Here is a 12,506-nt window from a genome sequence, read left to right on the forward strand (position 1 = left end):
ACGTAGCGTAGTCGCCTCACAGCAAGAAGGGCCTGGGTTCAAGCCCCGAGGTAGTCCAACTTTGGGGGTCGTCCCGGGTCGTCCTCTGTGTGGAGTTTGCATGTTCCATGTCTGCGTGGGGTGCTCTGGATTCCTCCCCCAGTCCATGTCCCTGTGTGTGTGTGTGTGTGTGTGTGTGTGTGTGTGTGTGTGTGTGTGTGTGTGTGTGTGTGTGTGTGTGTGTGATGGCATGGCGGCCTGTCCAGGGTGTCTCCCCGCCTGCCGCCCAATGACTGCTGGGATAGGCTCCAGCATCCCCGTGACCCTACCTAGGATAAGCGGTTTGGGTAATGGAAGGATGGATGGATGGACAGAATACTGATCGCTGATGCTGTCAGCTTTTCAGGCCCACACCACATTTCAAAGACAGCTTGTTCTTGGGAAAAGAGGGGGGGGGGGACGTCATCCTCACACACAATAATCCTCACTTATCAAGATAAAACCACCTTAACTGCTCACTGTGAGAACATTGTATAGATTATATACGATTATGCATGTAGATGCGTGTGACTCCAGTAGATGTGCGTGGTGTTTTATGCACAGGGGTGTGTGTGTGTGTGTGTGTGTGTGTGTGTGTGTGTGTGTGTGCGTGTATATGTCTGTTTTGATGCACAACTTAGCATCAACACACAGCTGATGTCTCAAGTTAAAGCAAGGCAAAATAACACGAACGCCCGTCTGCATGCACGCCACACACACACACACACACACACACACACACACACACACACACACACACACACACACACACACACACACACACACACACAAACCAGCACCACCCGCGGGACAAAAGGCTATCTAATGAAGTCAGCTGAGTAACATTTAGCCTCAACCCCGGACTATTCACAGACACACACAGCGCTCGCGGCGGTGCACTCCAGAAACTTCTGCTGGAAATGCCAACTGCTGCGCGAGTCTGCGCCGCTGCGCGAGTCACGGCGCGGGCGGCCGGGGCAGTCTGGGAGGGGGGCTTTGGGAAGGGGGGCCTCGCGGCCAGGCTGCCTTTTTCCTGTGTCGGGCCTTATCAGGTGGCGTCCATTCAATACCTGGTTTAAGGCGCGTCAGTAAGGAGCGTCCAAAACAACAACAACAACACTCAGAGGAAGAGGAAGAGGAAGAGAGACAGCGTGACGCTTTAGTCAAGCACCCAAAGCTAATATAGAAAAAAGAAACTGAGATGAGAAAGCTGCTGTGATGTATGCTTGTTATTTACAAGATATGGTCTGGTTCCGTATGGTTCCGTTGCCTACCAACAAGGGGATCGGCGGTTCGAATCCCCGTGTTACTTCCGGCTTGGTCGGGCGTCCATACACACACAATTGGACGTGTCTGCGGGTGGGAAGCCGGATGTGGGTATGTGTCCTGGTCGCTGCACTAGCGCCCCCTCTGGTCGGTCTGGTCGGCCTGTTCGGGGGGGGGGCGGCTAGGGGGAATAGCGTGATCCTCCCACGTGCTACGTCCCCCTGGCGAGACTCCTCACTGTCAGGTGAAAAGAAGCGGCTGGCGACTCCGCATGCATCGGAGGAGGCATGTGGTAGTCTGCAGCCCTCCCCGGATCGGCAGAGGGGGTGGAGCAGCGACCGGGACGGCTCGGGAGAGTGGGCCAACAACAATTGGGGAGAAAAGGGGGGGGGGTATGGGCTGTGCTTCGACATCACAAGAATAATCAGATGAACTTGAGGAGGTACAGTCATACTGATGAGCACCTAACACTTCACTTTTCTGTGTCTGCTTCACGAAGTAATCCATCAGACCTGCTTGTCACTTTCATTTCCCTTTATTGATCCACTTAGCAAGACATCATCATTGTTCCTTCCTCTAATAATCAGCTTTTACCCACAATGCAACTGTCCAGAAAGACAAAATTAAGCAAGTCACATGACGTGACCAGCCAGTGGGAAGCAAAAAAAGCATGTCTTATTTGTCCACTGGGGGAAAAAAAATGCAAAAGATGACAGAAATCAACACAGCTGAATTAGTACAGTACGCCTTTCCCTTGGCTAGCCTTGGTAGCAGTGACAGAGGAATGCATAATGACAGTGTTATAGACAGAAGTTATTAGAGACGTTATTTCTGGACAAGGATCGGGTGACCTGTACGAGAGCAGACGTCATCATTCAAACATATGATATGGAAGACACAGCAAATGCAAAGCCAGTCTCGATAATGTTTGGCAAATTTGCTAACAGGTCAATGTGTAGTATAAAATACTGTACAATATTGCTGCTGGTTTCCTCAGTGATGGATGCCAATGAGCACTGCATTGATGGAACTAGCGTACTGTACCTTTAAGAGAAGCTTGGTGAGCAACATCCGTCTCATGGCCATTGTTGTTTTTTTTTTGTCAGTTTTTTTTTTTTTATTTGTTTTTTAGGTTAATATGGCTTTCTGTAGACAGACTTCTCCCTCATCCAAACTACAGGCGCTTTTGAACGACACAACACATCCAGCTTCACCCAGCGGGAAAGCAGCATTATTGGTACTCCGATCGGTCCGTCGAGTCAGACCAGAAGCTGCTGCAAAACGCAGAGGAGTCTGCTCAGTGTGGCGCGAGGCTAAAAACAGGCTGGGCGCTGCCCCCACCCTCATCTGAACTGTGCAACAAACCGGCCACGGTCTGTTTTCTGGCCTCTTTAGGCCGCTGCCTGAAGGCAGATCTTAAAAACGTGCATGAGGAGTACTGGCAAGGGGATACGGAGAGGAAATCTTCGTTGACTCTCCATGGCAGTGACCTGTCCTCTCCTCATCACGGGGTGCGACTGCGTGTCCTGCTTCGCCCACATGCACACACGTACGTGCATGTGTGCATGTATGCGGTGTGTTTGTGTGTGTGTGTGTGTGTGTGGACCCACAAGCAGTGTGTTTTTGCGTATCTTGTGCATCTTTGGGCTGAGCAAATGATTCTGCAACAATGCATAACAAATTTCACCTCATCGTCTCTCTCACCTTCCCTCTTTCTCAAGTAAAATTACAGAAAAAAAAACAATTTTTATTTTTTTGCATGCTAGCGCCAATAATGTCCTGTTGGGCCCATTATAATTGTGATTGAATATAACTGAGACCGTGGAGAAGGAGCAGAGAGAGAGAGAGAGAGAGAGAGAGAGAGAGAGAGGAAAAAGTGAAACCGCATAAAGTCCTTAAGGAGGGGAAAAATCAGGCCCTGAGTTGTTGCTGGCCGGGTGATCCTCTGTGAAGCAGGATAGGGGTCTTCTGAACTCTGCCATTTCAATCAGTTTCAAGCATGGTCTCCCCAATTGTCATGGGTTTCCTCCGGGTTTTCTCCCGCCGTCCAAAGACATGCACGTTACGTGAGTTGGATGCTCCGAATTGCCCACAGGTTATGAACGGGAGCGTGAGTGATTCTAAGTGTTAGCCCCGTGACAATACTGGTGAGTTGTCCAAGCCGTCTCCCGGCCCCCCCACCGAAAATACGCTGACCCCAGCCACACCCAGTTAACAGATAAAGAAAACGGATTGACGGCTGGATTACCGCCCACCAACCCACTACGGTACGCCTCTGCGTGTCGACCCACTGCGACCCCACCAAGGTCTTTTTCCTCCCGGCGGAGTGAGGTCCAATGCAGATAACAAAGAAGCAGGTCTTTCTCATTAACCGACATTTTCAGAACCGAAAGTGAACTGACCTCAACTCTTCTTGTGAGCAGCAGAGGGGAAGTGGAAACGAGGAGTGCGGGGCTATGTGGAGGAGGAGCTGGGCAGGAGGTGTTGTCGAAGGGGTAAACAGATTTTCTAGTCGTTTCCCGTCGTCGTTCTAAGAGGAATCGGGTGTGGAGTTTCTACATTTCAAGCCGTTGTCAGAGCTCTGTTTCTCAGAGAGGGGGGGTTGGAAACTAGTTTCCGGTTCAAGGAGCGTCACGTTCGGGTCAAATGTCAGGGGTCAAAGTTCAGTGCTGCTCCATGTCGTCAACAATAGGGATGTTGTAACTCTGAAACAGCGGCTGCATGAAGAGGCCCACCGTCCCGACGACACACACCAGCACGAAGATCCACAGGAAGAGACGGTCGATCACCATAGCCACGTACTTCCAGTCCTCAATGATCTGGGGGGAGGGGGGGGGTATATGTTGGTCATGTTAGGGTTCGAGTTCTGCAGTCTAAAGCTATGACGGAGTCAAATTCCTCATGTGCATAGGCACATGAGGAATAATAAAGTTGATTCTTTTTTTTCTTTTTTTCTTTCCCCCCCCCTTTTCTCCCCTCCCCAATTGTACCTGGCCAATTACCCCACTCTCTGAGCCGTGCCAGTCGCTGCTCCACCCCCCTCTGCCGATCCGGGGAGGGCTGCAGACTACCACATGCCTCCTCTGATACATGTGGAGTCGCCAGCTGTTTCTTTTCACCTGACAGTGAGGAGTTTCGCCAGGGGGACGTAGCGCATGGGAGGATCACGCTATTCCCCCCAGTCCCCCCTCCCTCCCCCGAATAGACTTCCCGACCGACCAGAGGCGGCGCTAGTGCAGCAACCAGGACACATACCCACATCTGGCTTCCCACCTGCAGACACAGCCAATTGTGTCTGCGGAGGTAACACGGGGATTCGAACTGGCGATCCCCGTGTTGGTAGGCAACGGAATAGACCGCCACGCCACCTGGATGCCCCTCCAATAAAGTTGATTCTGATTGTGATGATAAATCATGCATGCCTATAAATAAAGCTACTTGACTTGAACTGGATTAAGCTTTTAGCCTGGCTAATGATGTGGATGATTCATGCACAGACGTGTGATAAATGTGACATCTGATCACATATACAAATAAAAGTCTCAGTAAAAGTATTTCAGTTAAGTACATCTGGATGTTATTAAACAGAAAAACCAAAACTTTAAAAAAGGATCATCTCTGATGACAATATGAGTGAAAACAAAAATAGAAAAATTGTGAAACACGACTTTGCTTGACTGTATCACATGTATATATATCATACCACATATTCATCCCCTTATCACACACACACACACACACACATAATCATGCAGGCACATGCACACGCACACACGCATGTAGTTATTCAACCACTACCCACCCCTTCGTCATCATCCTCACTCTTCATCTTCTCGGCGATGTAACGCACTCCGTCAACCGCCTCCTCCACGTTGATGTTACACTTGAGCGTCATCCTCTTCCTGAACTCTGTGTTCTCCGACAGGTCGCTGATCTTCCAGCCGTAGCGCTTAGCCGACTCCTCGTTCACGTAGAAGGAGGAAGAGGAGGAGGTGGAGTCTGCCATCCCCCCGGAGCTCGCTGCCCCGCCAGTCGCCAACGACCCATCCGCCCCCCGCTGCTTCAGGTCCGAGTACGACCGCTGTTGGTGCTTTTTCCGGAACCTCTCTCGGATGTTGGAGCTCCCGGGCCGCCGCATGAAAAGGTAGCAGGGGAGCTGGTAGAGGAAGACGCGCTTGACCCAGGGCGGCATGGTGTGCGTGCTGGGGGAGCGGTGGTGCACGTTGAGCACACACACACTGGTGACGATGGAGAAGGTGACCAGCACCATGGTGAACATCAAGTACTTCCCGATCAGAGGCACTGCTAAGGATGTGGGTGGCACGATTTTTGAGATCAGGAGCAAGAAGACAGTGAGGGCCAGGAGGACGGAGATGCAGAGGGTCATCTTCTCACCGCAGTCTGACGGGAGGTAGAACACCAGGATGGCCAGGGAGGTGATCAGAACGCAGGGGATGATCAGGTTGATGGTGTAGAACAGCGGTTTCCTCCTGATGATGAAGTCGTAGGTGATATCGAGGTACGTGATATCGCCAGGGTCTTCGTTCTTGCGCCCGGGCAGCGAGACAATGTCCCACTCACCACTGGGCTTGAAGTCGTCGCGGCTGGCGTAGTCGCTGAGGAGAATGAGGTCGATCTCGGTGTGGTCGTACGTCCACGAGCGGAACTTTAGGGTGCAGTTCTGCTGGTCAAAGGGGAAGTCGCGGACTTCGATCTTACAGGCTGACTTGTAGATGGCCGGAGGGAGCCAGGCCACCTCACCGTTGTTGGAGACCACGGCATTGGAATAGAAGGAGACCTCATAGGTACCGTCAGCACTGAGGAGTGAGAGGGTTGGGGTGAAAGAGAAAAGTTGAAGTAGGGCAAAGAAGGGCAAAGGGACAGGAGATAAGTAACTTCATTTCCAATTATTCTCAAAACTCCAACCTCCACATTTAATCAGTGCAAATAGAAGATTGATGAACTGCAGGTTTCAGTTCATCTCCAGCGGCCCTCATCTCCCCACTGCTATGTACTGTACGAGCACCTAGTGAGGCTGATATTGAAATACTACTATAATTTCAATATCCATGTCGACTCTATCATTACCTTAAAATTAAATTTAATTAAAAAATTAATTTAATTTTTAAAAAGGGGCTTTCAGGGGCATCTGGGTGGCGTGGCAGTCTATTCCATTGCCTACCCACATGGGGATTGCCGGTTCGAATTGGCTGTGTCAGCAGGTGGGAAGCTGGATGTGGGTATGTGTCCTGGTTGTTGCACTAGCACCTCCTCTGTTCAGTCGGAGCACCTGTTCGGGGGGGAGGGGGAACTTGGGGGGGGGGGGGGTAGCGTGATCCTCCGACACGCTACTTCCCCCCGGGGGAAACTCCTCACTGTCAGGTGAAAAGAAGCAGCTGGCGACTCCACATGTATCAGAGGAGGCGTGTGGTAGTCTGCAGCCCTCCCCGGATCAACAGAGGGGGCGGAGCAGCAACCGGGATGGCTCGGAAGAGTGGGGTAATTGGCCAAGTACAATTGGGGAGAAAAGGGGGGTGGGCGATCTAAAAAGGGGCTTTCACATGAGTCACGGTTATATTGCTTGTCAGTCAGACACTATATCAAATTTAGTGACAGTATTTAGAAACAATAGAGTGGAGACCTCTACCCCTTACTGTCAACTGAGGTGACAGACTCAACCGCTATATTCTTCTGACAGTAGGCTGCCATTTTTTTCCCCCCCGGAGCTGAATAACCAGTTCAGGGAAAACTATCGAAGGGAAGCGCTCTGCATCAGGGCACACCAAGAGAGATGGCGACAGCTGCCCTCACCCACCTCAATTCTGCTGAGATTGAGATTTTTTTCTTCTCTTCTTCTCAACAAGACTACAGGTGATGCATTATACATCAGTGGCCCATCAATTATACAGCAGGTCAGGAATCCAGCCATCACACTCACTCTCTAATGCCTCGGGCCTGCTGTGAATATGCAGACTGGTTAAATATGCAAAGACCCCACCTGCCCACTCCTACCTCCAGTCCCCCCAGACGTGGCTAAAGGCCTCGGCCATAGTTAGAAAGTATCTTTAGAGCTCTGTTCATCGGATATCATTTTGCCTTTTAAGCCCTTAGTAGCATTTATGTGGTCTTGTAACCTGAACAGTAATCTGTATTCCTAAAAGCTTAATGCCTATATGGGCTCTGCATTAACAATTACCGCCACTAGCACCGCCGGCCCAACTGCTGTTCAGTGTAGCGTCAATACAGCATCTGCCCACAGTTTAGGGTCCATCCAAACAACGGTATCGACCATGGCCGCCTTTCACTCGCACTATTTTTTCCAAACTCATGTATTGTGTATATACCTGCTAGGCAAGATGGAACATGGCAACAGATACTAACCGCAATCCAGAATATACATTACGTAAACTGTTGTGAAGATGGCTTCATATACTGCATATGCATTAGAGCCACGATGAATTAAACTAGATCACAAAGTTTTCAGTGACCCAAAAACAAATATGATCCGCTAGATTTTACTACATACACTATTTAACTATGCATAGACAAGTTTGGAGTCGGATAAAAAAAACAAAAAACAAATTCAATCCACCTACAGCCATGAACAATTATCTTCTATCATCGCCCCCGTTTGTCACTCATCTAAAAGCACAAATTTCCATCTTGGCTGTAATTCTGGGTGAAAGTAATATTATGTTTTACAAGCAAAATGGCAGCGGGGGGAAAAAAGACCCAGGTGTTGACCTAGTATACGGGCTGTGGATCAGGTGATGCCCAAACCTTCATGTCTGCCAGATAGCGCTCCTGTGAATAGATGCAGTAAGGCTCACATCAACTTGACTAACTTACAAAAGGTCTTGTTTGCAGAGTTAGCCTTGCGTGCATGTTTTTTTTCCAACAATTTGCTGCAAGACGCCATCAGGTGTTTGTGCAAAAACAAAAATCACGTTGAGTCAAGTATTTGCACTGAGGTGAAATAAGAAATGGTGCAGAAATGTAAAAAAAAAACAAAAAACAGCTTTTTAATGGCCTGCCAGTGAAACTTTCCCATATTGTTTCACCTCTGATCACAGCTACACACATTCAGAATCGTTTTAATTTCATATTTCAATGTCTTCCTGTCTCTCCACAATGCAAAATCCCTAATCTCTCATCCGTGCTTCCACTTTCTATGTTACTACCAAGGCTGTGACATGACTGTCATACCCAGTGACCTCTAGCTAGCTTGGGGTGGATTAGTAAAATGGGTACAGGGCTCAAACACAATGGCTCACACGAGTCACTGTTTGGGAGATGCTCATAAACAAACAGCTTCAATATCCTGAAAGTTTGAGACGGTGGGAATAAAATGGAGAGATAAGAGGATAGGTGGAGTAAAGGGATGTGGTGAGAAAACATTTGGGGGAATAGGGTTTAAGAGACTATTCGGGAACGTTACGCCATTAAGCCGCCTCGCCGGTCAGTGTAAAAGGAAGACGGAATGGAGGGTCATTGTGATGATAGTCACAGAGCTGAATCGACGAAAAGGGACGGAGGCAGGGCGGGACAGCCGACGCTGTAGTGTTGGTGGTGGTGATGCGGAAGCAGTTGAGTCGCCGGCATACTATGTAAAATCACACACTGAGGCACCTTTATGCCGCTTTTATTTGGTTTAAAGTAAAGCCGGCGTATTGTATGAGGAAGTTGGGAGCTGCGGAGAAGTATGTAGGAGTGGTGCAAGATCTGTATGAGGGAAGTGTGACAGTGGCGAGGTGTGCGGCTGGAATGACAGATGGGTTCAAGGTGGGGTGGGATTACATCAAGGATCGGCTCTGAGCCCTTTCTTGTTTGCAATGGTGATGGACAGGTTGACGGACGAGATCAGGCAGGAGTCTCTGTGGACTATGACGTTTGCGGGTGACACTGTGATCTGTAGTGAGAGTAGGGTGCAGGTGGAGGGGAGCCTGGAGAGGTGGAGGTATGCACTGGAGAGAAGAGGAATGAAAGTCAGTAGGAGCAAGAGGGAATACATATGTGTGAATGAGAGGGAGGACAGTGGAATGGTGAGGATGCAAGGAGTGGAGGTGACGAAGGCATATGAGTTTAAATACTTGGGGTCAACTGTCCAAAGTAATGGGGAGTGCAGAAGAGAGGTGAAGAAGAGAGTGCAGGCAGGGTGGAGTGGGTGGAGAAGAGTGTCAGGACTGATTTGTGACAGAAGGGTACCAGCAAGAGTTAAAGGGAAGCTTTACAAGATGGTTGTGAGACCAGCTATGTTGTATGGTCTGGAGACAGTGGCACTGATGAAAAGACAGGAAGTGGAGCTGGAGGTGACAGAGCTGAAGATGCTAAGATTTTCACTGGGAGTGACGAAGAAGGACAGCATTAGGAACGATTATATTAGAGGGACAGCTCAGGTTGGACGGGTTGGACACAAAGCAAGAGAGACAAGATTGAGATGGTTTGGACATGTGTGGAGGAGAGATGCTGGGTATATTGGGAGAAGGATGCTGAATATGGAGCTGCCAGGAAGAGGAAAAGAAGAAGGCCAAAGAGGAGGTTTATGGATGTGGTGAGGGAGGACATGCAGGTGGCTGGTGTGAGAGAGGAGGATGCAGAGGACAGGAAGAGATGGAAACGGGTGATCCGCTGTGGCGACCCCTAACGGGAACAGCCAAAAGTAGTAGTAGTAGTAAAGACGGTGTAAAAACGGGTCTTAATTACGCCAGTATTGCAGGATCTCTGTAAAAATGCTTTATTCTCTCTCTCTCTCTCTCTCTTCCTCAATTCTCTTTTTCGTCTTTCAATCTATCTTTCTTTTTCTGTTTTCCACCTCGTCTCTTTCTCTTGCAATTTCAATCCTCTGAATTCTCCACATCTTTTTCTCCATCTTCTTTGACCTATCTCTCTCCATCCATCCATCGTCTTAACCGCCTATCCTGCTCTCAGGGTCACGGGGATGCTGGAGCCCATTCCAGCAGTCACTGGGCGGCAGGCGGGGAGACACCCTGGACAGGCCGCCAGGCCATCACAGGACCCTATCTCTCTCTTGGTCTCTAATTATATGTTTATACAATCCCCCCCCCACACACACACACACACACTCACACACACACATTCTCCCATTCCCTGCAAAACATGGAAGGATGACATACTTGTTGTAAAGGACGATGTCTGGCAGCCAGATATGTTGTGACGGAAGGCGAACCTTCTTGATGCCCTCATATTCCTCGGGGTCCCACATTAACCTGTAGTCATTCCAGACCTAATGAAGGAGCAGACACACATACACACACACACACACGTAATGAAATGATCATCCAACAGTGAGACAAATATAACGCTGGAAGGCACTAACCACACAAACATGCAAACCCCTACACAGATGTACACACCCGCTGAGAGAGACGAGTGAGATGCGCACATCAGAAATCACGTTATGGTTCAAGCAACACACTCGCACGAACTAGGGAAAGATTGTGTGCTGCAGGATTATGGATGTGTGTATTCAGCTGAGCATCTACTCAGTAGAATACACACATCCATAATGCTGTGGCAATGTTTGTTCATGCACTTACATACATATGCATAGCACACACATGCATGTTACACACACACACACACACACACACACACGTTATTTTGGCAAATTTGCATTCAAATAGTCGTGTGCTGACATGCCGCTCTCCGTCCAGTGAGCCGGACCAGCCAGTGAACCAGCTGAACTGCCTCTCCACATCTTCTCCAACCCTTGTGCAGTCAGGCTGTGTCCCCTCCACATGCCGAGAGGTGCGTTTGTTGTGGGCATGCACATGCATCTTCCCACGCGGGTCAAAGGTCGGGAATGAGTCAGAAGACTTGAGACTGGTATTTTGAAGTCGCCGGGGCCCCCACCGGGGAGAGGCAGAACAAAAGGGGGAGGGACGCACTGAGACCCTCACCTGAGTGAGCCAGCAGTTGGTGGTCATGATCTGCTCCCTCTCGTTCTGAAACACAAAGAAACCCACAGATAGACCGGACGGAGAGAGACAGAGAGAGAGAGAGAGAGAGAGAGAGAGAGAGAGAGAGAGAGAGAGAGAGAGAGAGAGAGAGGAGAGAGAAGGTATTCACTCATGTGCACCACTGACAGTATGTATGACTGAAGTCTGAAATAGTGTTTAGAGCATCCTTCCTTTGATAGAAATACTATCTAATCCAATTCAAAGTTGTGTATTTGAATTAGCTTAAACAGCAACATGTCCTTCTGGGACACACAATAGTGATGGATAAGAGAATAGATGGAGACTGAAAAAGCAGTTGTTCTTGTGCTGTAACTTGTCAATCACGCAATGTGCAAGTATGCGAACGTAGACATGTGCTGCTCTTCTGAACTTTTTAATTTTTTCTATTTTTTTTTTCATTTTGAGATACTTTATTGATCCCCATGGGGATATTACGGCTCTGCATTCAACCCATCCTAGCTGTGTTGCTAGGAGCAGTGGGCAGTCGCCGTGCAGCATCCGGGGACCGACTCCAGTTCTTCTCCCCATTGCCTTGGTCAGGGGCACAGACAGGAGTATTAACCCCGGAGAAACCCACCGCAGACACGGGGAGCCATGCACACTCACACAGAGGACGACCTGGGATGACTCCAAGGCTGGACAACCCCAGGACCTTCTTGCTGTGAGGTAACAGCGCTAACCACTGGGCCACAGGCCGCCACCGTGTACCGCTTGAGGAGAACATTTGACTTTTTCCGACAACGTTCTCTCTCTCTCTCTCCCTTCTACTCAGGTTTGGTTTAGCTGTGAGGGCATGACTGATGTCAGCAGAAGTCCTCCCATTTAAAATGACACAAGTCTAACTGATAACTGGATAACCGCAGGTCATAGTGGTAATTTCGTGGTTTTGTCCTGCCGACGAGAACGCTCTTAAAATTTTCTGAATGCATCGCACCGTTCCAACCTTCTGTTCGTATCTCTGAGCACATGTGCCCATGTTGTTCTGTCTGTCCCCCTCTCTCTCTTTTCTCTCTCTCTCTCTCTCTCTCATCTCTCTCTCTCTCTCTCTCTCTCTCTCTCTCTCTCTCTCTCTCTCTCTCTCTCTCTCTCTCTCTCTCTCAAGTCAATTTTATTTGTACAGCCCAATATCACTCTCTTTCTCTCTCTCTCTCTCTTTCTCTCTCCCTCTATCTCTCTCTCGCTCTTGCTCATCTCAAGTCAAGTTTATTTGTATAGCCCAATATCCTCTCTCTCTCTCTCTCT

The 12,506-nt window shown here is 49.2% G+C and overlaps 1 protein-coding gene across 1 annotated transcript; it reads right to left on the reverse strand.

Annotated features, from left to right (window-relative positions):
- Positions 1–3,947: 3,947 nt before the first annotated feature.
- LOC130133324 (neuronal acetylcholine receptor subunit beta-2-like) lies at positions 3,948–11,329 on the reverse strand. The gene is made up of 5 exons (XM_056301976.1): positions 11,294–11,329; positions 11,205–11,249; positions 10,419–10,528; positions 5,087–6,101; positions 3,948–4,103 (listed from the first exon to the last, which is right to left on the reverse strand). The coding sequence occupies exons 2-5, from the start codon at positions 11,229–11,231 to the stop codon at positions 3,948–3,950; spliced, it is 1,308 nt and encodes a 435-aa protein (XP_056157951.1). The 5' UTR covers positions 11,232–11,249; positions 11,294–11,329.
- Positions 11,330–12,506: the final 1,177 nt, after the last annotated feature.

Source organism: Lampris incognitus, unplaced genomic scaffold (genome assembly GCF_029633865.1).
Source record: "Lampris incognitus isolate fLamInc1 unplaced genomic scaffold, fLamInc1.hap2 scaffold_266, whole genome shotgun sequence".
NCBI lineage: Eukaryota > Metazoa > Chordata > Actinopteri > Lampriformes > Lampridae > Lampris > Lampris incognitus.

Excerpts from the sequence above, each read along its gene's own strand:
- LOC130133324 (XM_056301976.1), bottom strand. The coding sequence starts at position 11,231 with ATGACCACCAACTGCTGGCTCACTCAG. Across the intron at positions 10,529-11,204 it reads CCAACTGCTGGCTCACTCAG|GTCTGGAATGACTACAGGTT; the intron begins GTGAGGGTCTCA and ends CTCCTTCATTAG. Across the intron at positions 4,104-5,086 it reads GTGAGGATGATGACGAAGGG|ATCATTGAGGACTGGAAGTA; the intron begins GTGGGTAGTGGT and ends CCCTCCCCCCAG.